The sequence below is a fragment of the Carya illinoinensis genome, chromosome 15 (genome assembly GCF_018687715.1).
Source record: "Carya illinoinensis cultivar Pawnee chromosome 15, C.illinoinensisPawnee_v1, whole genome shotgun sequence".
Classification (NCBI taxonomy): domain Eukaryota; kingdom Viridiplantae; phylum Streptophyta; class Magnoliopsida; order Fagales; family Juglandaceae; genus Carya; species Carya illinoinensis.
Window position 1 is genome coordinate 83,648 of NC_056766.1, and position 25,320 is coordinate 108,967.

General features: G+C 37.5%; 2 protein-coding genes across 8 annotated transcripts; one reads left to right on the forward strand and one right to left on the reverse strand.

The window, feature by feature from the left end:
• Nucleotides 1-376: 376 nt before the first annotated feature.
• Nucleotides 377-17,830, forward strand: LOC122296377 (katanin p80 WD40 repeat-containing subunit B1 homolog KTN80.4-like). Of its 4 annotated transcripts, none has more exons than XM_043106003.1 (20): nt 377-580; nt 718-813; nt 963-1,168; nt 1,463-1,593; nt 3,602-3,719; nt 3,872-4,098; nt 4,873-4,975; nt 5,805-5,875; nt 5,993-6,067; nt 6,156-6,299; nt 6,424-6,655; nt 6,830-7,360; nt 8,026-8,085; nt 8,169-8,290; nt 9,484-9,618; nt 15,145-15,219; nt 15,309-15,421; nt 16,875-16,982; nt 17,070-17,138; nt 17,251-17,830. In XM_043106003.1, the coding sequence occupies exons 3-20, from the start codon at nt 1,141-1,143 to the stop codon at nt 17,321-17,323; spliced, it is 2,415 nt and encodes an 804-aa protein (XP_042961937.1). In that variant the 5' UTR covers nt 377-580; nt 718-813; nt 963-1,140; the 3' UTR covers nt 17,324-17,830. The 4 variants fall into 4 exon arrangements, with proteins under 4 accessions (XP_042961937.1, XP_042961935.1, XP_042961934.1 ...); XM_043106001.1 differs by having other exon boundaries at nt 378-580; nt 953-1,168; nt 16,866-16,982; XM_043106000.1 differs by having other exon boundaries at nt 378-580; nt 16,866-16,982.
• A 2,044-nt stretch (nt 17,831-19,874) lies between these two features.
• Nucleotides 19,875-24,515, reverse strand: LOC122296469. Of its 4 annotated transcripts, none has more exons than XM_043106212.1 (8): nt 23,859-24,512; nt 23,653-23,740; nt 22,828-22,913; nt 21,949-22,027; nt 21,707-21,766; nt 20,420-20,547; nt 20,248-20,319; nt 19,875-20,104 (listed from the first exon to the last, which is right to left on the reverse strand). In XM_043106212.1, exons 1-8 carry the CDS (start codon nt 24,215-24,217, stop codon nt 20,002-20,004), a joined length of 975 nt encoding a protein of 324 aa, XP_042962146.1. In that variant the 5' UTR covers nt 24,218-24,512; the 3' UTR covers nt 19,875-20,001. The 4 variants fall into 4 exon arrangements, with proteins under 4 accessions (XP_042962146.1, XP_042962148.1, XP_042962149.1 ...); XM_043106214.1 differs by having other exon boundaries at nt 20,426-20,547; nt 23,859-24,510; XM_043106215.1 differs by lacking the exon at nt 21,707-21,766 and having other exon boundaries at nt 23,859-24,515.
• Nucleotides 24,516-25,320: the final 805 nt, after the last annotated feature.

Consider the following 25,320-nt stretch of genomic DNA (forward strand, 5'->3'; position numbering starts at 1 on the left):
ACGTCTTGAAATTCTTACTCATTCACGTAATCTCTTAATATTCCTAGTTACGTTCGTGTAACCTTTAAATTCATGTTCACCGCTTTATATCCATACTCTCGATTAGGTCAAGGAGGGAGAAATCGATCGTCCATTTTTACAATACATCCATTTGGCTCGGTTCGGGAGGTGGACCGTGGGGGTGGACATTTCACGAGCAAGACGGACAGACCGTGGCAGACCGTGGGGCGTTTTTTTTTTTTTTTTTAAAGGGAGCGTTTCTTTTTAAACATTTTATGTGCGCGCATATATATTTATATATATACACATATATATATATATTAAGATTATTATTATTATTATTTTTTAGGATTAATTTGAACACAAGTTAGTAATGTTTGGAGACAGATGAACAATTACTGGGTGAGGGGAGGGACACAACAACGACCCAAAATAAAACAATTCGTGAAAGCGCCTCTTCTCGTTCATTCTTCCCTTCCTTTCTTGCTGGTGGGGTGGCCTTCTGGTTGGTTCTGTCAATGCGGTGTGGGTGTTGGCGTTGTTGGCAGCAAACAAAGCTCATACCGTAATTACTACTTTTGTATGTCCTATCTAAACAGCTTCTCTCTAACTAGTGTAGCAGCAGTATGCATGACTACCGAACTTATCTTTGTGAAAACATTTACGATGTTCACTCTCTCACATACCTCCTCCTGGCCCCCGTCTTTTCCCTTTTAGGGTGAAGAAAGCGGATCAAGAAGAAGGCGGGCAGTTTAAAGGGCTTGCATTGTTGGGAGCTCGAAGAAACCTCAGCTGGTCGTTTTAAAATATAAGGTGACTTCAATCTCTCAAAAGATCTTATCGAGTTCATCCACCAACTTCTTCCATTCAGTCGCATTCTTTTTTGGGTTTTTGTCTTTTTTCGTTTAGTTTCCTTTTTTAGTGATCCGTGAAATTAATTATGCAAATGGAGCCGTTGAAAGGCTGGAGATTTGGCCCCGGTATTCGAGATCTGGGGATGTTCAATGAGATCTTTTTACGCTGAGTCATTCCGCATCACCATCGGATTTCTTCATTTGAATGTCAGCTTCGGAGAGCTCATATTGCCTCTATTCATTTTGCGATTTCGATCGCTAGGGCTTCTCTCTATCTAATGCCAAAATGACTACCAAACGCGCCTACAAGCTACGTATCCTTTACTTCCTCCAACTCCAACTGCATTTTGGGTTTCTAATCGTTATCGTTGTTATAGAGGGTTTCGCTATGTCCCGTGTACTTGTTGTTAAAATGTTGTTAAACGATCATATATATATATATAGGGTTTCGCTATGGTCATGAAAAATGCCCTTACATTTCGTTGATTTGGTGTCAATTGGGGTGCAGATCTCTTATTTCTTTGTTTTTACTTTTCTAATCACGTTGTAATGCCTATGCTTAGTTGCTTTCTCAAGTTTGGTCAGCCTTAACAGCTCTTCTGAAACAGAGGAATTTGTAGCGCATTCTTCCAGTGTGAATTGCCTCAAGATTGGCAGGAAGTCGTCCAGGGTTCTAGTCACAGGAGGAGAGGATCACAAGGTCAATCTTTGGGCTATTGGCAAGCCTAACGCCATCCTGGTTCGTTCTCTCTCCTTTTTCTTTCCTTACCCCTTACCCTTATTCACTTTATCCACTCTTTTTTTCTTTATTTTCAAACTATCATTTCCAGCAGTTAGTACTTCTGAGTTTCTACCTTTTACTTAAATATGTTTGGCTGGAATGTTGAGGCATCTTTAATTTCTAGTTTTCATGTATAGTCTGATTTTCCTATTAACTTATTCAAAAAAGCCTTCTATTTTTTATTTCACATTGTATTTGAACATGTTTCTGTGTGCATTCATCACTCAGATGCTTTTACTTGTTCCTTTTTACGTTAATTTTATGCCCAACAATTTAGAATTGTTAGTTTCTGCTGATCTGCCTCAATTTCCATATCAATGACTGAATAGTGACTTATAACACCCCAACCATCCATAGTTATGTCTTTTGATGGCTACCCCGTGTGACCTCATTGTCAAAGTTTATAAGTTTAGTCTGAAGCCATATGGGATGGGGTCATTGAGAAGATTGAGAGTAGGTTGGCAGTGTGGAAAATGATGCATTTATCCAAAGGGGGTATAATCACTTTAATCAAGAGTACTCTCTCTAATCTTCCCACTTATTCTCTATCCTTGTTTCCTTTGCCAGCAGGGGTGGCCCTTGGAATTAAGAAGTTATTTCGAGCTTTTTGTGGGGTGGGATTGGGGAGGAGGCCAAGTTCCATTTAGTCAGTTGGAACAATGTTTGCTCTCCAATTTCTAATGGAGGATTAGGGGTTTGTAATTTGAGGATGTTTAACAAAGCTCTTACTGGGAATTGATTGTTTGTGGAGGTACCACCTAGAAAGGGACTTCTTTTGGAGGGAGGTTATTGACTTCAAATACAAAAGTGCTTGGGGCTGGGTGTGGGTGTGGGTTGGTTCTCTAAGGAGTTGAGAGGAGCGCAAGGAGTGGGTTTATGGAAAAATGTTTGGAAGGGCTGGGCAGTTTTGCTAGGCATATATGTTTTGTGGTGGGAGAGGGATCCAGAATCATTTTGGCATGATAGATGGTGTGGTGACCTCACTCTCAAGACGGTGTTCCCTTCCCTTTATCGTATGGCTTCTGATTCGGAGGCCTCGGTGTTGGACCTTTTGGTCAACACCAATGGTTGTTATTAGTTGAACGTTCTCTTTACTAGAGATGCCCATGATTGGGAAATTGGTGCTTTTTTGGAGCTTTTCAGTTCCTTGTATGCTGTGAGTATTTGCTGTTTTGAGATGGATAGGACCTTTGGAAGCCTAACGGGAGCAAGAAGTTCACTGTTCAATCTATTTATAAGGTCTTGAGTTCTCAAAGGCATCCTTCTTTTCCAGGGAAATGTATTTGGAAGAGTAAGGTGCCTTCCAAAGTTGCTCTTTATTTGAACTGCCTCTCTAGGTAAAATCTTGACTGTGGAAAATCTGAGAAAGTGTGGTCTTATTATCATGGATTGGTGCTACATGTGTAAGAAGAATGGTGAATCCGTGGATCATTTATTATTGCATTGTGAGGTAAATAGGGCACTTTGGGATGAGATTCTCAGTAGATTGGGTATCCAGGGAGGGTGTTGGATCTCCTAGCATGTTAGAATGGTTTGTCCCCTGGTGGCTGCGGTTTGGAGAATGATTGCTTTGTGTCTCATGTGGTGTATTTGGCTGGAAAGGAATGATAGATGCTTTGAAAATGGGTAGCGCACTTTGGAGGAACTTCGGAGGCTTTTAGTGCACACTTTATTACTTTGGTTTTCTGCTGTTGTATTCAATGGAACTAATGCTTATGACTTTCTTCTTTCTTTTTCTGTTTCATAGAATGTAGTAGGTGTTTTCTTTTGTATACTCCTTGTGTACTTGGGCAATGCCCTTTCCATTCTCTTTAATAAAGTAATGTTTACCTATAAAAAAATGTTAACAAAGCTATAGTTTTGATTTTACTTACAGTAAGGTGCATTGAATAAAAGACCTTTTGATCAGTTTACCATTTTGGACTTAGATCACTGTGTTTACAATCTAATATTTTGCCTTTACCAGAGTTTGTCTGGACATACAAGTGGAATTGATTCGGTAAGCTTTGATTCTTCAGAGGTGCTAGTTGCTGCAGGAGCTGCAAGTGGTACAATTAAACTTTGGGATTTAGAGGAGGCAAAGAGTATGCTTCTTATATCTATATCTGATTTTCTTTAGCCCTATACAAGAATTTTCTATGAAATCAGTTGTGATTAAGAGTATCCTTATTAATCCTCTTGAATGCCTTCATTATATCAATGTTATATTATCATTGAAATTTGATTTTATATGCAGTTGTTCGCACACTGACTGGTCACAGATCTAATTGCATATCTGTCGACTTCCATCCCTTTGGGGAGTTCTTTGCGTCTGGCTCTTTGGATACGAATCTTAAGATATGGGATATCAGAAAGAAGGGGTGTATCCACACGTACAAGGGCCACACTCGAGGGGTGAATGCAATCAGATTTACTCCAGATGGCCGTTGGGTTGTATCTGGTGGAGAAGACAACACTGTGAAGGTTAGAACTGCTTTGCTCTTAGTTCAAGGATTTTTGAGGAATTTAACTAGCACAGAGAAATCCAAATTATTTATGTCTTTGAGAATGGAAAGAAAAGTCCCCTCCCCTCCCCCTAGTATGATCTATAGAGACACATGTAAAGAAACTTATTTGAATGCTTTCTTCAACTGGGTGCACATTGTTTATGCTAGCATGTGTTATGCAACTGGGGGATATGGGACGAGACAATGGTTGAGGCCTTATGATTTTCTTCAAATGGTAGTCTTCACAGATTTTTGCTCTTTTGGTTTTTCATGCTAGTTGGATTATCATTTTGTATACATTCTGTATACCAGGGTTGCAGCCCTCATGCTTTTAAAATGATTATAAATATTTTAATGCACCCTGATTTGGTGATCTGTGAGAGGACCTCTTTTGGAGTCTTGCACATGTTGCCACTTCAGCTGAGGTTGTTTTATGCAGGAACTCATGTTTTTATGGTTCTTGTCAATATTGGCCTCCTTGTTATAGCCAACTTTTTATTAATTTCAAGCAGTGGTTCTTTGCCAGTCATTGGGTTGACTGGGTAGTTATAGATATGCAAATCTAATATACCTAGGCATACATTGGGATCTGACCTGGCTAAATTTAGTGCATTGAGCTGTATGATGTCATTGTGTTTGCTGCATAGATGAAGAAAAATACTTAAAAAAACATATATACTTTTGTAAATAACTGTGAATTTATAATTATTATTTTCTCAATGGACTTTATGTTGTGCACTTTTCATAATAGTTGTGGGATCTGACTGCTGGGAAGCTGTTGCATGATTTCAAGTTTCATGAGGGCCAGATTCAGTGCATAGACTTTCATCCGCATGAGTTTTTGCTGGCAACAGGTTAGAAATGAACCGAATGGACTATAATTCTATGGAACCCATCCAAGATACTTGCTTCTTCCTTTGACAATAAACATACAAGAATAATTTACAATCATGATCTCAACAATAAGATCTCCAAAACCTTGATTTCCTGCATACAAGTTTCTTGTAATAATAGCAACAAAATATATAAATCAAACAAAAAGAAAATATCGTCAAAAGCATGGGTTGGTATATTAAACTTTGCTTGGAGTGTTAGGGGATGTTTGGCGAAGATGAGAATTCTCAAAACTTCTCATAATTTCATTCCCAAACATCACTCAAACATAAAACACTTTACGATTTCAAATTTTCATTTGATGAATAAAATTCTCATTTCAAATTTCAAATTCTCACAATTTCAAACTTCTTCGCCTATTGCATTTGATGAATAAATTTTTACTTATCAAAAAAAAAAAAAAAAAAAAATTCAAAATTTCGACTTTTTCATATAATCATTACCAAGCTTGAGTTATTTGTCCCATGCTTAAAATTTGGAATTGTTGAATTGCTTGTATGTTTATATTTTCCATGTTTAGGGGAATTTCAACTGGATGTCCCAGCCTTGTTTCTAGCCGATATCTGGTGCTATTAAATGATTTTATTGTATTTGGGTGGTACTTTGGTTTCTTCATTTTTAGGTACTTTGTGCTCCTAAAGGCACATCCTTAGCTCATAATGATCAAGGAATTACCCAGTCATTTATAAAGCAAAATTCTACTTTTTTGCATTTGGGTGCATGACCCTCTTGAATCAAAATACACTTTTACAGCTTGCTTTTCTTATATCTATTTTTTCCCTTGCCCAGGTTCAGCAGATAGGAGTGTTAAATTTTGGGACCTTGAAACCTTTGAGCTAATTGGTTCGGCTGGACCTGAGGTATTTTTGTGTTTTGTGTTACGTTTACCATTGAAGGCCCAAATTGCCAGTGTTAACCTTTTTGTTATTCTCCATATGAGGTAATTTATCTGTATGATTTGTTCAATGCTATTGCAGACAACAGGAGTCCGCTGTTTGACTTTTAATCCCGATGGTAGGACCCTACTATGTGGGTTGCATGAAAGTTTGAAGGTGAGTTCTTGTAATGGTTCGGATGCTTTCAAAGGTGAAATATAAAGCTAATGATTCTCGAGTTATTTGTTTTATTGCTGCTTCATAGGTTTTCACATGGGAACCAATAAGATGTCATGATGCCGTAGATGTGGGATGGTCCAGACTGTCAGATCTCAATGTTCATGACGGAAAGCTTCTTGGCTGCTCATACAACCAGAGTTGTGTTGGAGTATGGGTTGTAGACATCTCGGTATTACTTCGATTACTTTCTTTTCTTCCTATTAATGGGTCTTTTCTTGTCTTTTTGTGCTGGATGTGTTAGATCTGAATTTTGAAACTGATGAATTGCTTGCAACTTCTTACCTTTTGAGCAGCGCATAGAACCGTATGCAGTTAGTAATGTTTCCAGATTAAATGGCCATTCAGAATCTAAATCTTCTTCAAGTGGGAATCTGTCAGTACCAAATGAGAACACTGCTAAAGGTAGTGGGGGCCGGCTATCCATTTCACAAAATGCAGATCCTTCAGTGAAGGAAATAAAATCTCTAGGAAGGTTATCAGTTTCTCAAAATGCAGACCCTATTAAGGAGCCCAAAGTTTTGGCACGTATGTAACAATTTTTTTTTGGGTTTTTGCCTTCTTAATGCTTGCCTGTTGTTATTTTGGTTGAATACTCCTTGTGCTTTACTCTGTAATTATTAATTTGTAAATTGTATACTCGGTATAAAAATTCTAATTATCTCCAGTTTTCTCATTCCTGATTCTTTGATGTGGTTGAAGCCCCAGGAAGTGTACCTGCTACTCCCCAGAGGATTGGTTTGAATGCTAGTCCTAAAACAATTCCTGCTAGTTCTGTGGCAGTTCCTTGTGGAACAGCTCCGAAGAGGAATTCCACAAAGGTGCTCTCAACAGCCAGTGTTCCAGTTATTAACAAATTGGATGTAATACCTGTAATCGTCCCCAGAACCAATATGAGGTCAGAGCAAGCAGCTGAGTCCAGAAGGGAAGTTTCTGTAGCTGGAAGAGCAATGCCATTCACTTTCCAGTCAAAGGCTTCTGACTTCCGAAAGTTCCCTAACATCAGAGATGAAGTGGATAAACCAATTGTCTCTGGTGTGCCTGAATTCACAGGTTCTAAAGCTGTTGAATTGGGAAATGGTGCAGATAGGAATATATTTCATGCAGTTAAAAGTTTGAATCAAGGATTATCTGCTGCTGAAAAGAGCATGAAGGATGACAGATTTGTTGGATCTGGAAAGCAGGAAGTAAATTCAATGACGGAGACAGTTGCTAGCTATCAGCATGAAAATTGTGTGTATTTAAATCTCTATAATTCAACTTGTTTAATTTTTATGTCATTTCTTGCTGCTTGCTTATTAAGAATAATCAATTTTGTATCATTTCTATCAAAATGCTTTTTATGTGACAAGACCTGATAGTTACCACGAGGTTTTTTAGTCCTCATAGTAACATCTCATTTCTGGTGAGATATGTGCATCTAGAGGACAGAGGCATGAAACTACAAAAACCTGATTGTAAATGTAGCTGACAATCCCTTGTCAGTTGTCCCTTAATTAATGGGCCTTTATCAGGCTTATGTAAAAGCAAAGCAGATGGAGTTTTGAGCATATTTAGAGGAATTGATTTAGAAACTGCTTGGACTAAAGTCCAGTAATTGTTAAGTTCCAGCTAGAATGATGAAGGAAAACTTAACGTCAGAGATGAAATTGCATGTCTGCATTCACGAATGGTAGATTAAGGGCATTTGATTGTTTGACCATTAATTGCAGTCCTGGTCGCAGGCCATTTGGTAGTTTCGGTGTTGCTTTTCTGCTGCCTAGGTCTTTGTTTTGTTGGAATGAGGGGTGACCCTCTTAGAGCATGGGTTTTGGATCTTGTCTTAACATTTACATCTGTCAATTGTGCTTTGAATTGTACTTTTTTTGCTTAAACTCCATTTTTGTTTTTTGCCTCAGATGATGCATGTGGGCATAAGGTGAAGAAAGATGCATGTTCAATTGAAAGTGAAAGGGGAGGTAAACATTTTACTTGCAGTTGATGTTCATGAGTGAATGGTTGTATGAAGTATCACTCATTGTATTTTCTGCAAAATATCCAGGTAGAACGCGATCACTTGTTGTGAATTGGGAGAAAAGAGAAAGATCTCCGACTTATGAGGGACCTACTTCCTGTATTCCTACTGGCACTGTCTCTGCAGCAAAAATGCTCCCTTTTAATGCAGTACGAGCGTGTTTCAATTGTTTTATACCTTTTCATTTGATCTATCCATCTTGTACATTATCCTTCTATGTTTGAATAGCGTGACAATTCTCATATGATAGTTTTACTGAGTACATACTACATTAGTGGGAATTTTTTATGAATGCCATTTTAATATGGTGGAAGACAAGTCTTGGTTTTCATTTTCTTTGCTATTAGAATTTATCGTTCTGTTAATATCAGGGAGACTATAACTACTTGGAGATGTGCTCTTACATAAAAAATATGCCAATCCTTTAAGCTCAGTATAGAATTTAAGGGAGTCATCATCTTTAAATTCTTCTTATGGCTGGATTTGGAATTTCAACTTCTCACGTAATCACTAGAATTTAATTGTGTCAGCATTTTTCAATTCATATTTTTGTTGGATCTCAAACATTGACGTTGTGTTCCAGTTTGAAGATCAGTGTACTGCATGTCACCATCAAAGGCCTGAATATATTTCTTTCTTTACGACGATCATGATTGTGTATGGTGTTTTATATTTTATGATAAATATTATTTAGGAACATAAAAGGATTAAAGGAAATAATCGGAATTCAAAATTTCTATCATTCATTTCCCTACAAATATACCACCCTAGACAGATACGAGCCATCCTTCACACTGATGCAATTCGAGGGCTGCAATATGACCCTCTCCATTTTACAAAGAGGTCTACTATCCTTCTAGGCATAACTCAAGCCAATCTAAATCTACCAAGGAAGGTGTTCCTCAAGGCCCTGACAACTTGACAATGGAGTAAAAGGTGGTCTACAGATTTCTTGCTCTTACCACACATACAACATTAATCTGCCACAATGGTATCACTTTTCCTTCGGTTATCCATGGCGAAGACTTTTCTAAGCAAGCATTACATGAGAAAAAGGCTACTCTTAGAGGTGTTTGATTTCATTAATACTCTTCCAAGGAAAGAGTTGCTATTCTGAGGTAGAGCCAAATAGAAATCTAATGGCATATAAGTTAAGAGACAGGTAGAAGAACTTGTACCTGTAAAAGTCGTCCTTTATTATCACCAATCTGTTCATATTGCTTAAAGTCAATAAGGGATTTGTAGCATGTTACTTCACCCGACCTTGTAGATTAAAGAGTTTTGTGTTACGGTTGTATTTGGTGTATCATTTTGCTAAAATGCAATCTTATTTTTGGTTCAGTATAAACAGAGAGGATATCTTCCATCTTCTGAGAAAGAAATGGTGTCTGCTAGTGATGACGATGGTATTGCAGATGTATTGGAACAACATGATCAGTTTGTCAGCTCTATGCAGTCTCGTTCAGCCAAGTTACAGGTGATTTACCTTTAGTTATGCTCATGTCTTGTTCGATGTCATCATTATTTGTTTTTATCTTTTTATTTTTAATTTTTTTCATCAGTAAACAAAATTTTATTGATCATGAGAATAGGCAAGAACCCAAGTATACCGGATGTATACAAGAGCATCGCCTATGCATGCTAGTTTTGTGATGCAAGAAATTCATGAAAGTTCACATTAAAACCAATTACAATCGACCAATGGAGTAAAGTATTGGAAAAGAAATATCTAAGCTGATCGATGGACCGCTCTCGATTTTGAAGCTTCTTTCATTTCTCTCCCTCCAAATACATCACCATAAATATATTGGGATCATCTCCCTTATTGCTGCAATCTGAGAATTACCCTGAAGGCCTCTCCAAGAAGCTTAGAGATCAATCACCCTTCTCGGCATCACTCAAGCTAGTCCCACTTGAGCAAAGAATTCATTTCACATAGTCATGGCAATCTCTCAATGAAGTAATAGATGATCAACAAACTCCCCGTTCTTTTTGTACATATAACACCAATCTATGACAATGACTGTTTCCTTAAGTTTTCTAGTGTGAGGATCTTTCCCAAGGAAGCTGTACCTCCCCCCCCCCCCCCCCCCCCCCCCCCCCCCCCCCTCTTCTCTTCTTTGGGAAGGGCGGTGCACATCGGAAATCTAGTTGAAATAGTGAAAAGAAGTAGGTTGGCAAGTTGGGCTGGGTATTTTTTATTCTTCTTAGATTTTCGTATAGTTAATAATCTATAGTGAGATTGCGTGGGTGAAAATCTAGTTAGTTCAAGATGAAGATAAGCCAGTGAAAATCGCATTAGTTCAAGACGGAAGCCCAGGGTTGTCCAAAAAGATATTATGATTGCTTGATGTCATTTTGTAAAAAAAACCTAGCAAAAATCACTTATGAGTTATGATAATAACTGTCAAGTTTGTGAGAATAGCCAAATCAATCTGGCCTTGAGTTCTGTATATTATTAGATATATAGACTTTACAAGGTTGCTATACATGGAAAGCAAATAAGTTCCCGCATGATTCTAGCCCTATACGTGTAAACTATAATCTGTATACTAACTGTACAGAATAATAAATGGAGAAATCAGGAAAGAAGTGTGGAAATAAGGGACAGCAAAGCTGTCCGTTGACAGCCCTCCTCAATTGATGCAGGTTGATCAACAAGCATCAATTTGCTACTTAGGAAGCAATGTCAATAACGAGTGAGAGCCTTGGTGAAGATATCAGCAATTTATAATTCAGTGGAAATATGTGGAAAAGTGATAACACGAGCCTCGAAGGCTTCACAAATAGAGTGACAGTCCACTTCAATATGCTTTGTGTGCTCAAGATATATAGGATTGGCCATGATCTGAATGACACTCGTATTATCGGCATGTAGAGGTGTAGGATCAGTTTCAGAAAAATCTAACTCAGCCAGCAAACCTCGAAACCAAATAATTTTAGAACAAGCAAGAGACATCGCCCGGTACTCAGATTCCATAAATGACTTAGAGACTCTGTCTTGCTTCTTACTTTTCCAGGAGATCAATGCATCACCTAAGAAAACACACCAACCAATGATGGAGTGACGAGTATCCGCATAACCAGCCCAATCAGCATCACTATGAGCGGTAATGTGAGTAGAATTGCTTGCAAGGAAGAATAGCCCACAGGCAAAAGTGCCTTGAACATAGCGGATGATCCTACAGACAACAGTCAAATGAAGATGATGAGGAGTCTGAAGAAACTAGCTAACTTGCTGTACAACAAAAGAAATGTCCGGTCTAGTAATGGTGAGGTAAACAAGGCTACCCACCAACTTCCGGTATAAACTGGAATCCGCAAGCCACCCTCCTCTTTGCGAAGCTTGACATTTAATTCCATGGGAGTATCAACAGAAGTAGCCTCTTGTAGGCCAGCTATAGCCACCAAGTCACTAGCATACTTATGTTGATTGAGGGAAATACCGGAGGGACCACAATGCACCTCAAGACCAAGAAAATATGTGAGAGACCCAAGATCTTTCATATGAAAAGACTCTGAGAGATGAGTTTTGAGTCGACCAAATAAAGCAGAGTCGGAACCAGTGATCATAATATCATCAACATAAATCAAAAGAACAACAATACCTATGTCTGATTTCCGAAGAACCAAGGAAGTATCATACTTGCTCTGCTTGAATGAAAATTGTAATAAAGTGGTGCAAAATTTATCAAACCAGGCCCTCGGAGCCTGTTTGAGACCATAAAGAGAGCGACGAAGCTTACACACGTGTAGTCGGAGAGGGAAACAATCCCGGAGGTGGCTTCATATAAATACGCTCTTTAAGATCCCCATGGAGAAAAACATTTTTGACATCCATCTTATGATGTGGCCAATCGCTGGAAGCAGTAAGAGCTAGAATCATATGAATAGTAGTCATATTAGCCACAGGAGCAAATGTCTCCTCATAATTGACACCATATTCCTAATTATTCGCAAGTGCAACAAGCCGAGCTTTGTAACGATCCAAACTACCATCAGATCGGATTTTGACAGAGTAAACCCATTTGCAACCTAGAGGAACAATAGTGGGAGGACAAGGTTCAATGTCCCAGGTGTGATTGGCCTCTAGAGCGGCAATTTCTTCATGCATAGCTTGTCGTCAACAATCATGCTTGGCAGCGTGTGAGTAGCAGGTGGGAATATCAAAATTGGACGATGCAGCAGTAAGAGCTGAAATAGAATTGCCAAAATTGGAAGAAGGAAATCCATACCTATCAGGGGGTACAGACACTCGAGGAGAGCGACTTACCGAAGGCACTGGTGGTGCTGCAACTGACTGAATCTGGAGCCTGGTAGAATCAGATATTGGTTGAGCCACCGAAGAGATTGTGGGTGGGAGCGTCTTGTATACACAAAACTTGGTTTAAAGCGAGAATTGACTGGATGACGATCTGAGAACGGTTGCTCAAAGGAGGGGAGAACCACAGTAGAAGAGGATGACACAGAAGACATAGGAAAAAAATGTTGATTTTCAAAGAAAATAACATTTCTAAAAATGCGTATATGATGTAAAGTAGGATCATAATACACAAATCCCTTTTGACCCTCATTATATCCCAAGAAAGCACAGCGGACAGATTGAGCAGATAATTTATGTTGCTCGTGAGGAGATAAATAAACAAAACATACACAACCAAAGGTACGAAGGTTATCATAACTAGGTTGCATAGCAAATAAATGGAAATAGGGAGACTCCATATTTAAGACTTGAGAAGGCAAACGATTAATCAAATGAGTAGCTGTTTTCAGAGCCTCGATCCAAAACATGGATGGAACAGAAGATTCTAACAAGAGAGTACGTACCACATCGAGGAGATGGAGATTTTTGCGTTCGGCTACTCCATTTTGTTGAGGAGTAGAGGGACAAGAACGTTGATGAATAATACCCTTAGAAGCCAAGAATGTCTGAAACTCAGTAGACAAATATTCACCACTGGAATCTGTACGTAATGTCTTAATAGAAGCAGAAAATTGATTGTCAACATACGCTAAAAATTAAGTAAAAGTACGAAAGACCTCAGATTTAGAGCGAAGAAAGTAAACCCAAGTAAATCTACTATGATCATCAATAAAAGTCACAGATTATTTAAAATTTTCATGTGAAGTAACCGGAGAAGGTCCCCAAACATCACTATAGATAAGATCAAAGCAGTGAGATGCTTTACTAGCATGCAAAGGGAAGGGAAGAGTTTTGCTTTTACCAAGTCAGCAAGAAGCACATTCAAGAGATAAAGAACGGTCTTTATCACCAAGTAAACCAGAGTTCAATACATGAGATAAGATCTGAGTATTGGGATGGCCTAAACGACGATGCCATGCCATACTAAGATCTGAAACATTATTACAAGCAAAAGACTTAATAGAAGAAACTGGAGAAAAAATGGGAACAGGCAAAATTAGTGGAAACAAGCGCCCCACTTTAATAAATGGAGAAATAAGGAAAGAAATGTGGACAGCAAAGCTGTCCGTTGACAATAACATCAGTATCAACCCTATAATTTCAAAATTTTTGTATTCTGACTCTTGCTGTGGTTCTGTTAACTAAGAATGACACAAAATCATGTAAACTGCATTTGGTACCTACTTGGGCACAGAATGACTTAAAACTTCTGGATTTAATTTGAAATGAAGGTTATGCCAAAGGGTTCAGTATATAATTATCCTTTATGTTATTAATTAAAAGCGTAGTGGAAGCTAAAAAGGTGATCTCAGATATCAAACAAAGGAGAGAAAATTTTGAAGGGAAGGAGACTCATTTGAGGGGGAGAGAGTGAGGAGAAAAGCATGCCTCATACAATTTGTAATTATGAATTGATTGTGGTTTAGGCTTTCAATTCTTCCCAATATTCAGGATTGTCCGAGAACAGGAGGCATTGATGGCGGACCAAATGGAGATGTCGAGTGGCTCAATTCAATGGAATGTGAACTTTATCAGGGTGACCCATGATTGGGAAGTTGTCAGTTTCTCTGATTTTTTTAGCCTTTTGTACTCCATGAGGTTAAGGACTCAAGGGACTGATAAGATGTGGTGGGTACCTGCTAGAAAAGGCACATTTTGTGTTTGTTCCTACTATAAAACCTTACAAACCTGCAGAATAATCATTTTCCTTGGAAAAGCATTTGGAGAAATAAGGAGCCTCTAAAGGCGGTATTTTGTGCTTGGACACCTTCTTTGGGCAAGATCTTGACTATGGACAACCTACAGAAACTTCGGGTGATTGTTGTTGACTGTTTTTATATGTGCAGAAAGAATGGTGAAGCTGTGGATCATCTGCTACTCACTGTGAGATTACCAGGGTGTTATAGGACAATGTCTTTAGAAGATTGGAGCTAGCCTGGGATATGACTGCTACCATGGTTGAGCTTCTGGCCAGCTGGAAGAATATTGGTGGTATTCCACAAATGACAGCTTTGTGGACAATGGTTCCTATCTTTATTTTATAATGCATATGGAAGGAACGAAATGATCAAAATTTTTAAGATAAGGGAACGCTCACTGGAGGAGATTAGATTGTTCTTTGTTAATACTTTATTCCTATGGGGCTACAGCTGTTGAGTTCAATGAGTTAGATTCTCGTGATTTTCTAGTTTCTATTTCTTCCTCTTAACTAGGTGTTACCGCTTGTATACTCTCTGTGTACTTGGGCCATGCCTATTCTTATTAATATAATCTTCTACTTATCCAAAAAAACGTTTCTTCCAATATTCAGATAGTTTCTCATATAAATGTCTGCATCTTTTGCTTTTTGTTGCAAAGCGCATAAAATAACTCTTCTAAACACTTGAACGACATTGGTAGGAATTAGAAGTCTTAGTGTAGGAGTGAACAGCATATTCTTTGCTTCTCTTCGTCTGTTAATGTGTTTTCTTTTACTAAAGTTATTACCCAATTCAATTATTGGATATGTTATAGATTTTGATTATGGTCATCTAGTTTACTAACATAAATAATTTACTGAAATTGCCTAATTATTTGCAGGTTGTTTATAGATATTGGGAAAGGAGTGATGTCAAGGGTGTTGTTGGTGCAATGGCGAAAATGGCTGATCATGCTGTAAGTATATAATGCCTTGGATTTTTTTTTTCCCATTTGTTATGTATCTGAAAAGCTCTTGTTTTATGACTATATGCTGTTGATTGTAGGTTGTTGCTGATGTAATGAGCATCATGACTGAGAAAATTGACATTGTTACATTGGATATTTGCACTTGTCTTCTGCCACTTCTCACAGGACTTCTTGACAGTGACATGGATAGGTAAGAGTTTTTTAGTTCCGGTTTGTTTCTCTGGTTAGTCAATACCACTGCTGGGTTTTTGTCCCACTAATGCTGGAAATAATTTTATTTATCTATAGAAGGCCCAGTTGTCTTCAGGACACAGTGAGGTGTCCAATTTATAGTTGATTTTTTTCCTTGTCGCCATTTGGCTGGAGTATACACCATGTGTAATCAGGAGACACCTCTTTTGATCATTTTATAAAGTTTTACACAAAAAAATTTATTGGTTGTAGGAAACGATTCTTTTTGGTCCTCGTTTAGAAAGATATATAACCACTCTTCCTGTAAACCCTTCTTTTTCTTTTTCTTTTTCCTTTTTTTTTTTTTTTTTTTTTTTTTTTGTTAATTATGTCGGGAAACCTCTCCAAGGCAGGGCCCTTTGGACCCACTCCTGTAGAGTAAACTCCAGTCCCTTGTACCGCACCCTTGGAAGTTTCCCTACACTCTTCCTATAAACCTGGCATGCTAATGCAAGAATTCGATAATTGCACTTTATAGGGACTAATGTAAATGTGTTCGAGACCTTTTAATGTGTCCCCAAGCCATAAAATCTGGTGATTCCTATTAATGTATTTCCAAAGATGGAAAGGGACCTTGGTGTGATAGTACCTATGGCATCTTTTGCTTGTGTTCATATTTATATTTAGAAAAATTCTATGGCATTTTTTTTTTATCTTTTACCTTACCAAATGTGTGGTGTATGGATAATGAGTATGAAGAATTCTTTTAGTTTAGCAAGGATAAAACAAAAATAAATAAATAAAAAATCAAGTGCGGTGTGTGGTGTAGGGGGGTTGATGAGTAGAATGGCTTAAAAAAATTCTACTTATCGTCCTTACAGCACACACTACACATGATTTATTTTTTTATTTTTTATTTTTCCCTTACCAAATGTGTGGCGTATGGATGATGAGTAAGAAGAATTCCTTTAGTTTAGCTAGAATAAAACAATAAAAAATAAAAAATCAAGTGTGGTGTGTGGTGTAGGGATAATGAGTAGAAGGGCTCTAACATAAAATTTTCTAGGCATGCTAATAAAATTTTCCAAAGTGTTAAGAGCCTTTGGTCTTGTTGGGATGCTCCTTTCAGGTCTAACGTTCAAACCCTTAGGTGCATATAATTTCTATGGGCTATCGAACTAAGAGAATTTGTCCATAAATTATTTGAGGTGCACTTAAATTAGTTCCCCCAGGATTAGTCGGGATTTTGTTCTTGGACACCCGGTGCCAAAAATAAAAAATAAAAAAAAAAATAAAAACGAAGTTCTCAAGGCTTTACTGTTGTTGCCTTCAAGCCTCTGCATTTTTACCAAATTTCATGCTTTTATTCTCAACCTTTAAACGTGATATAATGATGTTTAGTTTAGTTACATTAATGATTTAGCAGTTGAGTTTCCTGTATTTGACGTTCTGAACATAATTAGGCATCTCAGCATCTCTTTGGACATGTTGCTTAAGCTCGTCAGAATATTTGGTTCAGTCATTTATTCCACGTTGTCAGCATCGTCATCAGTTGGTGTGGATATTGAGGCAGAGCAAAGGTGTGTTCGGCTTCATATCCTTTTTCTTTTTTTCAATTATTCAACATGAATATATTATCCATTATTGTTATTGGATTGGTATCATAGGCTGGAGCGTTGCAACATATGCTTTATAGAGCTTGAAAAAGTCAAACGGTGCCTACCTGCCCTTGCTAGGTGCGCATTCTAATTTTATTTGGCTGGCTTGAGTCCTTTACTCTGCTTTTCATCATTATATACTTATACCCAATATGCTATTTTCCTTTTTCTTTTTGTCTTTTACCCATAGAAGGGGTGGATCAGTTGCAAAGTCTGCACAGGAGTTAAATCTAGCTCTCCAGGAAGTTTCGCAAACGAAGTAATAGTGTGGAAGTGCATTTATTTCTGGCTTCACTTGAATTTTTTCTTGTTGCTTTGAGGGAGTGAGTTCTTCTTGAAGACTTGAGTGCCTCTCGTTGCAACCCCTAATAGTTTGAGACTGTCATGTCTAGCCCTGATTTGCTCCGCTCTATGTGTACATTCATGTTAAGGGGAGGCATTAACAAATTGTTAATTCTGCTACATCAGTTGTCCCTGAAGGCTATTGCATATGCAAACCTACCTGTTGCTTGTTGCACCATTGGCAATGGTGGAGGCGAATATGTTTGGTGAAGATAGCCACTACTTTTCACACCCTAACCCAATATCTCATCGAATTGTAACTTTGGGCTACGTTATTCTGATTTAGTTTTTGAATTATGCTCCTTGTATAAAAAGATTGGCGATGCTGTAAGGGCGGTGCTATTACTCTGCAGTGAGTTGTGCCCTTCAATAGTGAATTGGCTTGATGTATTTTTTAGTTTTAAAAAAATATATCACTTGTTAAACTAGATTTTCATTCTTGCTTAGACGAGGGTGGCATCCCATCACCACCTTCCTTGGAAGGCAGAGGTCGGACAAGGTAAATTGATTGCGAATCCGATTCCGGTTTGCGAATGTGGAAGGGTGACAATGCCAGTGAAGTTTCTTCCGTTTGTGTCTCAGACTCTCCACCTTCCTAGATCCGCGTACTCTTTTAGATTAGGCAAAACTGTGGAAGCCAGAAGGTCGATCAAAAATAGAATGACGTATGGTTTTGACCCACGAATATGTAGGGTACCAGAATGATTATGATGGAAGTTGTACGGATGAAAATCGCAAAGTAGCAGTATTTGCAATTTTGCAATTCGAGGAGCCAATATCCGTCCAAACACGCAGAAACCTTTAAGCTGAGTAGTCATAATGTTTTCATTCGCATGAAGCTAAGCAACTAGTGCAGTAATTCTTAACCCACTAATTCTGAAACACATGGCACGCAGTAATTCTTAACCCACTAATTCTGAAACACATGGCCCAAGTTACATGGTTTGTTAAGAATAAAAAGTAGTCAATGATACAATTGGAGTATCATTTAAACATTATAAAGAATCAAAACTTCTATTTTAAATATGGGATCCCATATACTAGGTACCTTTATCTATTTTAAGAATGGAGCATCACAATACATTTCTTGAAACCTAAGTAGCTGCTTGGTTAGCAGGCTATATAGCGAAAGCTTCATCTTCCTTTGGAAGCACGTTACAAACAAGATTGACTTTCAAATAAAAATTGATTGAGAAGTAAAGCTTAGCTGAGCTCGTTTAAGAAAAATCCAAAATGAGGCTTATATTTGAATTCATCAGTTAACTTTAAGTCAAGCTTTTCGGGGAGCAAGGCGAGCTCATTCGTAGCCCGGTCCACAATATAAACTCTCTTTTAAATTATTTTCATACTATATTTTTTGACTTCTTCCTTCTCTGATATGGTCAAATGTTTAACACATAGGTAAAAAGTTTTGGTTTTTTATAGAAAGAAGTTAGAATGCTTCAAGCTGCATATGTTACGATTCAATTCACTTTCATGATCAAATGAGATCAAAAGTTAGAAATGGAAGATTTCATTAGTGACTCCACGATCGCCCTAAATCTGTTGCTTGACGGTATATTTTGTACAAACAAATTAGATTTATTGAGTATCTCATGAATTTGCACGTATGGAGTAAGTGTGTGGCAAATTGACAGTCATACATTTCATTTGAAATAACTGACATCACTATTAGTTTTTAAAATGATGGTATCAAAACTTGTGGTATACCTAACATCACTATTTACTAAAATATATAGTGCATCTCTCTGAGCTCGATGATTCTAAGAATATCTATGGTAATTGAAAGTATTTCATCTCTTCAAGCTAATACTCTGTTTTGTTGGTAATTAAGTCTGCCAAGCATCATACCAAGGGAGGAAGATGATAAGTTTCAATGCATGAGCTCTTGGGGAAAGAAATATGGACAGTGCTGCACATTCCTGGTTTAAGTGCGTAATAATGTGAGCCTTTGTACATCTTAAGTCGCTGTTAGACCAAACTTGAACCTTGGCCAGGATGCGAGTAACATACGTAAGTGAAGATAAGATGGCCCATATAACATGCATTCGTCCATTGATTTTGTGTTTTGTGCTCTCAGCAACTACTTTTATTTTACTTTTCCTTTTTTCAGATTTCGCGTTTGCTTGAGGAGCGCTGGGTCTCCTCTTTTATGGCAAATTCTAGTGACTCGTTCATGAACAAAAATGCATCAGCTGTAGCAGTCGAGTTCTCTCAATGTCCAACATCACAACTAATTTATTGCTTCATAATCTAGTTTATTTTCCTGTCATGTCAGAACCAAGACAAATTTTTGCAACACATCATATTTTTCTTGTTTTAATTTTCAATAACAATGTAAAAATTTTAACCCATTAATAAAATATGGTTGATAACATAAATGCTAGAATTACCGCATGATTCCATGAATAGCGTTTCGTTAGTTTCTTTTAACTACCATGAAATGTCATCGCTTCCTGCTTTCACCTCCCATTTCAGATCAACTGCATGTGTATTAAGATCCAAAAGTTCACAAGGGCTAGTGGGGAAATGATTACTGTATATACAGAGTGCCAAATTACATGAAGCATAAATAAAAATATTCCAATTCAAACAAATTTCAGATCTTAAAGTACTTGTATCCAAACTCAGGGTTTGTCATCCCCTCTTCCCAGTCACCCATGCAGCGACTGCCGAAAACCATCTGTTGAATGCCTAAATAACTGCATAAAGACAAGAACAAAAGCGAATAATTAGTCAGGACTTAACAAGTGAACACGGATGATACAGAGGTAGTCCAAGCATCTATCCACTGCAAATATTGTCCGTCTTTCCTTTGGTGTTTCATTTGGTCATTCTGACTTACTCTGAACTCAAGACCGTCAAGCAGTTGAGGAGTACATCAATGGCAAAATAGTCAGAAGTACCAAGGTCTACCCTGTTAATATATCTGAGTTAATAGATCACTTCCATGGACAAGGGTAAAAGGGAAAATATGCTATATGATACTAAATAGAAAAGGAACAGAGTCCTCGGACTTGTACCAAACACGACCCCAGTTATCCTGAAACTCGACATCACTGATATCGTGAAATGAAGATGGCATCACATCGAACCCTTTCTTTGAATCATAGAGGGGATTATACTCCATTGATGAATTTGCCAGCTGCCATCAATTGGACTGAACGTTTCAATCATTCTATAAACAGCAATGGCTAAAATTTAAAGCATTAGCTAATCTTGAGTTAACGATGATATGAAGCACAGCAGTTGAATTACTTTATTAGGAGACAACACAAGGATAACAGCATAAATAAGCCCCAATCAGTCTGAATCAGTTTAACTACTTTCATTTAGGAGACCAGTAAAAGTGATAAGGTTATATTAACAGCATGAATATTAACGAGTTTATTATCCTATTACCTATGTTCTATGTTTATATATATATAAGTTTAAATGCTTTCCAATTACCCATCGTTGAGGAGGCACTAGTTTCTTTCCCAATCTCTCTATCGTCGCCTCATCAATACCACCAGGCCACCACTCCATCGTTGACAGCTCGACATGCCACATTACACAGGTATGCCTCCCTTCTTTCTTTCGCTGGCTTTAGGGTTGATTTGGATTTGGATTTGGATTTTTGGGTTTCAAATCTTCGATTTGGTTGGAGTCTGGTTGTTTTCTCTTTCTCTTTCTCCCCGTGATTTGGCTGTTTGGGTGTATGATGGATTTGGGTTTCAAATCCTCAATTTTTGTTGGGAAAAAAATTGCTAAATGTTTTAAAAAAATTTCTCCCCATTTCAAATTTTGGCTTGAACAAAATTCTCTGCCTACCTGCCCGCCCTTTGGGAGAGTGCGAGCAAATTCCAGTGGGGAGCTTTTAAAAAAAATGATAAGTAATTTATCCATATATTGTAAAACATTCCAAGTGGTTCTTCATTGATTTAATTTTTAATTGAATTTCTGTTCACTACTCGTTCTTGAGTGCAGGATTTTTCAGCAAACATGTCCAAAATTCTACTGTTTCAGTACACAATAAATATTCACGACACTTTCCCAACTTTTCCACAAATGGAAAATCAGCAACTAGGTCATAAAATTAAAGTTTCTGGCCAAGGGTGTGAGCTAGGTGATCCCATTTATGATGAACAAGAAAATAAAATTTCACGGGCACCTGTATACATATTATACAAACATCAATGAAAAAAATGAACCATATATCTTGGCAATATACAGACTATCAGACCACACAAGCATATAGACAACCACAAAGTTAGAAAATAGCGAGTTGAAAGGAAAGGAAATGCCCAGAACTATGGTTGCACCTGCAGATTAGCAGAATTGAAAGCACCCAAGCGACCCATAACATACCATGATTGAATGACCTGCATATTTTTACTTAAATAGATAAGTGCATGCAGGCTTTGTCAAAGCATTTATGCTGAAGAAATAACGAGAAGAACAAGCAGAATATTAAATCTTTTCAACATCTAAATGATCATAATTTCTATCAAATTCAGTCAGAATAGAAGGAACCTGGTGAGAATGTTTCACATGATATACTTACACTACCAATAAGGTCAACATCTCGATCAGAAGGTGGTCCATACAATTCAAACCATATGAAAGAATCAAGAGGATTGAAGCTGTCAACCACCGAAAACAAAGTTAGAAAATAAATAAATAAATAAATAAAAGCGAAGCATAAATTATATCAGGTATCACATGAACAAAATTTGTTTTATATAGCCAACAAAGAACCAGGAAAAATAAAATTAACTGAACTGTAAACATCATCTATGCTTATCATTTTACCGAATGAAATTTCTGTGGGATCATGTTCATCTTGATAAGTGTATAACTAGGATCAAGAAATGCTGAGTGGCAGACGTAAGCAAGAACGACAACCCCAGCACATGTATTAAATGGCAGTTAGGTTAATCGGGAGAATGTATTGAACACCTTGAAGGAATCTAAAAAATGTGACTGTAACCACAGTTTTTCTCTGCCATAAGTGAGGGTCCCTAATAAAATTACGGGTTACCATCCTCTTTTAAAAACAATCTCAAGATGTGTTCCAACCGAAGACATCTCCTATTATTTCCTTCCTTCAGATGCTCGAGAGCTCCAATCATATGACTAAAATTTTTGTGATGAACATCAGCTCTCATAGAGGAATGGAAGAAAAAGGGGGCAACCAAAAAGAACAAGGCCAAAAAACTATGGAAGATGTCAAGTTGTTATCATCGTTTTTTCCCTACAATCCCAGTGACCCACTAATTACTGGGATTGTAGGGGGGAAAAAAACCTTCACTCTTTCATTATCCAAATTTGTTTTTAACATTTTTTTTTATAGGTAAAAGTAAAGTTTTATTGATATTTGCTTTTAACATACTTAATTAGATACATAAAGGTGAACGAGTATTGTTCAATTTAAGTAGATTACTCTCTAAAGCTGACTTTGAAGGCAAGGATGGAACCCGTTTTTGATTTGTGAAAGTCTCGACCCTTCTTTCGAACTCTTTCTTCAACCTGTACCATATCAGCAACATAAATAAAATATTCTATCCTCAGAGCTTAATTCAAGACCTGGGTGTGCATAAGCTCAAATGAAAGGAGGAAACAATATCCTTAGAAAAAGGAAACATTTATTTATTCAACATTAAAATAAGTAGGAAGATGAAGGTGGACACTAGGCCAACAATACCTAACATAAAATACCTAACATCCCATCATAAAATAAACAACGAAGCAAAATAACACGCTGGCCATACAATGTAAATCTATATTGTAAAAAAGGTGCATATAAATCAAATCTAGACGTTTCCACTCCTGCTCCCGCAATCAAAGAAGTTTCAAAGACACCAGGATATCAAGTGAAAGTGAACAGTCCCGAGAAAATCTTCTAGAAAGTGCTATCAAACAAGATTAGCTCCAATTAACTTAATTCAGAGAATGATAAGCATCATTTGGTGGGTGGTGAAATTCAACCAGTGCAGCCAATAAGGAGGGGCTTACAGTTTCACCACATATATATGACATAAAAAGCCAAAGCCATCTCTATAAATTTAAAAAGGGAGTTAAGGATGGTAATGGATGAGCTTGGTTTTAAACCATAGGAGCTATGAGATAGCCCATAGGATAATAGTATTAAGAAAAACAAAAATCAATTTCGATAATATGAACAAAGAATGGAAAAGAATTGATGGATACAAAAAGAAGAAGAAGGTTTAGTCTACGAAAGTAAAGAGAGAAGGAAAGACAGAAAAACCCGTTTGCGCATGAGGTCAGGGTTGCCAATGCTATCGCCGAGAACGGCACGGAGCTCAGCATCTTCTTTGCAGGCGTCTTCTAGGACTCTGGCATTCAGTCAAAATATTGTTTGTTAATTGAATTTAATCGAGAGAGAGAGAGAGAGAGAGAGAGAGAGAGAGAGAGAGAGAGAGAGAGAGAGAGAGAGAGAGAGAGGTTGATCACTTGGCCCAGGATGGATAGTTGTGAAGGCGTTCGTATTGGCGCTTTCTCTTCTCTTCCCGAATCTTGAGCAATCTGCGGCCTCTAGCGGTGGTTCCAGTCATTACTCTTTCATCGCCACTGGTCATGCCATTTCTGCTGCCTGTTCCTTCTCTTAGGAGGAATTTGTCGGACTCATTATCGGAAAGCGAAGCAGCACAAACTAACCGAGGTATTTGCTTCTTCTTCCCATTCTCCTTACCATTATTAATATCAAGAGTGGGAGAGAATGAATTTGGAGGTAGTCTTAGTTTCGACAAGGGATAAAAGGAAGAGCACAAAACAACACAGTTTTCGCTATTTGCCGTCATTCTGCCATACATTTCCCGGCTTCCTTAATCAAATCCCTCCTCCTCAATACTCCCTCTCAGTCCCGAACAAAAAATAAAAAGAAAAAACTGCTACTTTATGGACTGCCGTTGTGGCCTTTGGGCAAACAACCTCGGTCCTCCTAAGCCCGACTTTAGCTTCCAATATTCTTCTCAGACCCAACCCCAAAAACCCAAACTTTCCACCAACCGGCACTACCATTCCAACTCCAAGCTCCTCATTCGCTCAATTTTTTCGTCATTTACAAAAATCAGTTTCTGGGAATGGAAGTGCCTGAATTGGGTTATCTATAATGGTACATTATTTATTATTTTTTTTAGAGATATTATGGTATATTATTGAATATACGCTTTTCTATTAAAATTGATTACCCGTGATAGATCGTGTCCATCTCCTATTCAGTTTGGGTTTATGGGCTTTCAGCTTAGCTGCAAAGCACCGGGTTTTTTGAGGTCCTGTTCTGTGTGAAAGTATCAATGAAATGAGGAGACACATCATTCTAGTTTACAATTTAGCTTCACGACTTTAGGTCCGTTTGTTCAGAAGAAATATTTTGAATAATAATGAATAAAAAATTATTATAATATAATTTTTTGATATTAATTTTGTATTAAAATTTTAAAAAGTTAAATTATTTATTATATTTTATATAAAAATTTGTAAAAATTATAATGATGAATTGAGATGAGATGAGATGAGATGAAATGAGATTTTTAGTTTTAGTTAACCAAACCAGACTTAATTTAAATTGGTATCTAAGCAGCAGTTTTATTTTCATTTCTTGTTTTATTAACCGTTGGCTCATACATATTTAAATACCAGCGTCATAGCACGTGCCGTTCAATTCCTTTTTATTGATAATTTAATTATTAGGAAATTTGTCTGCGTAACACAATAGATTAAACCAAAAACTTGCTCGAAATATCTGGACGTGTCTGGGATACTTGTCGCAATATCGAGCTGGACCAACGAGGTGATTACCGTTCAAATCTACATAATACGGAACAGGGGAAAAGCCTTGTGTGCATCAACAATTTAACGCTCTAGTCTGTAGACTATATATTCCTAACTAATATTTCGAAAAATATACGTCCCT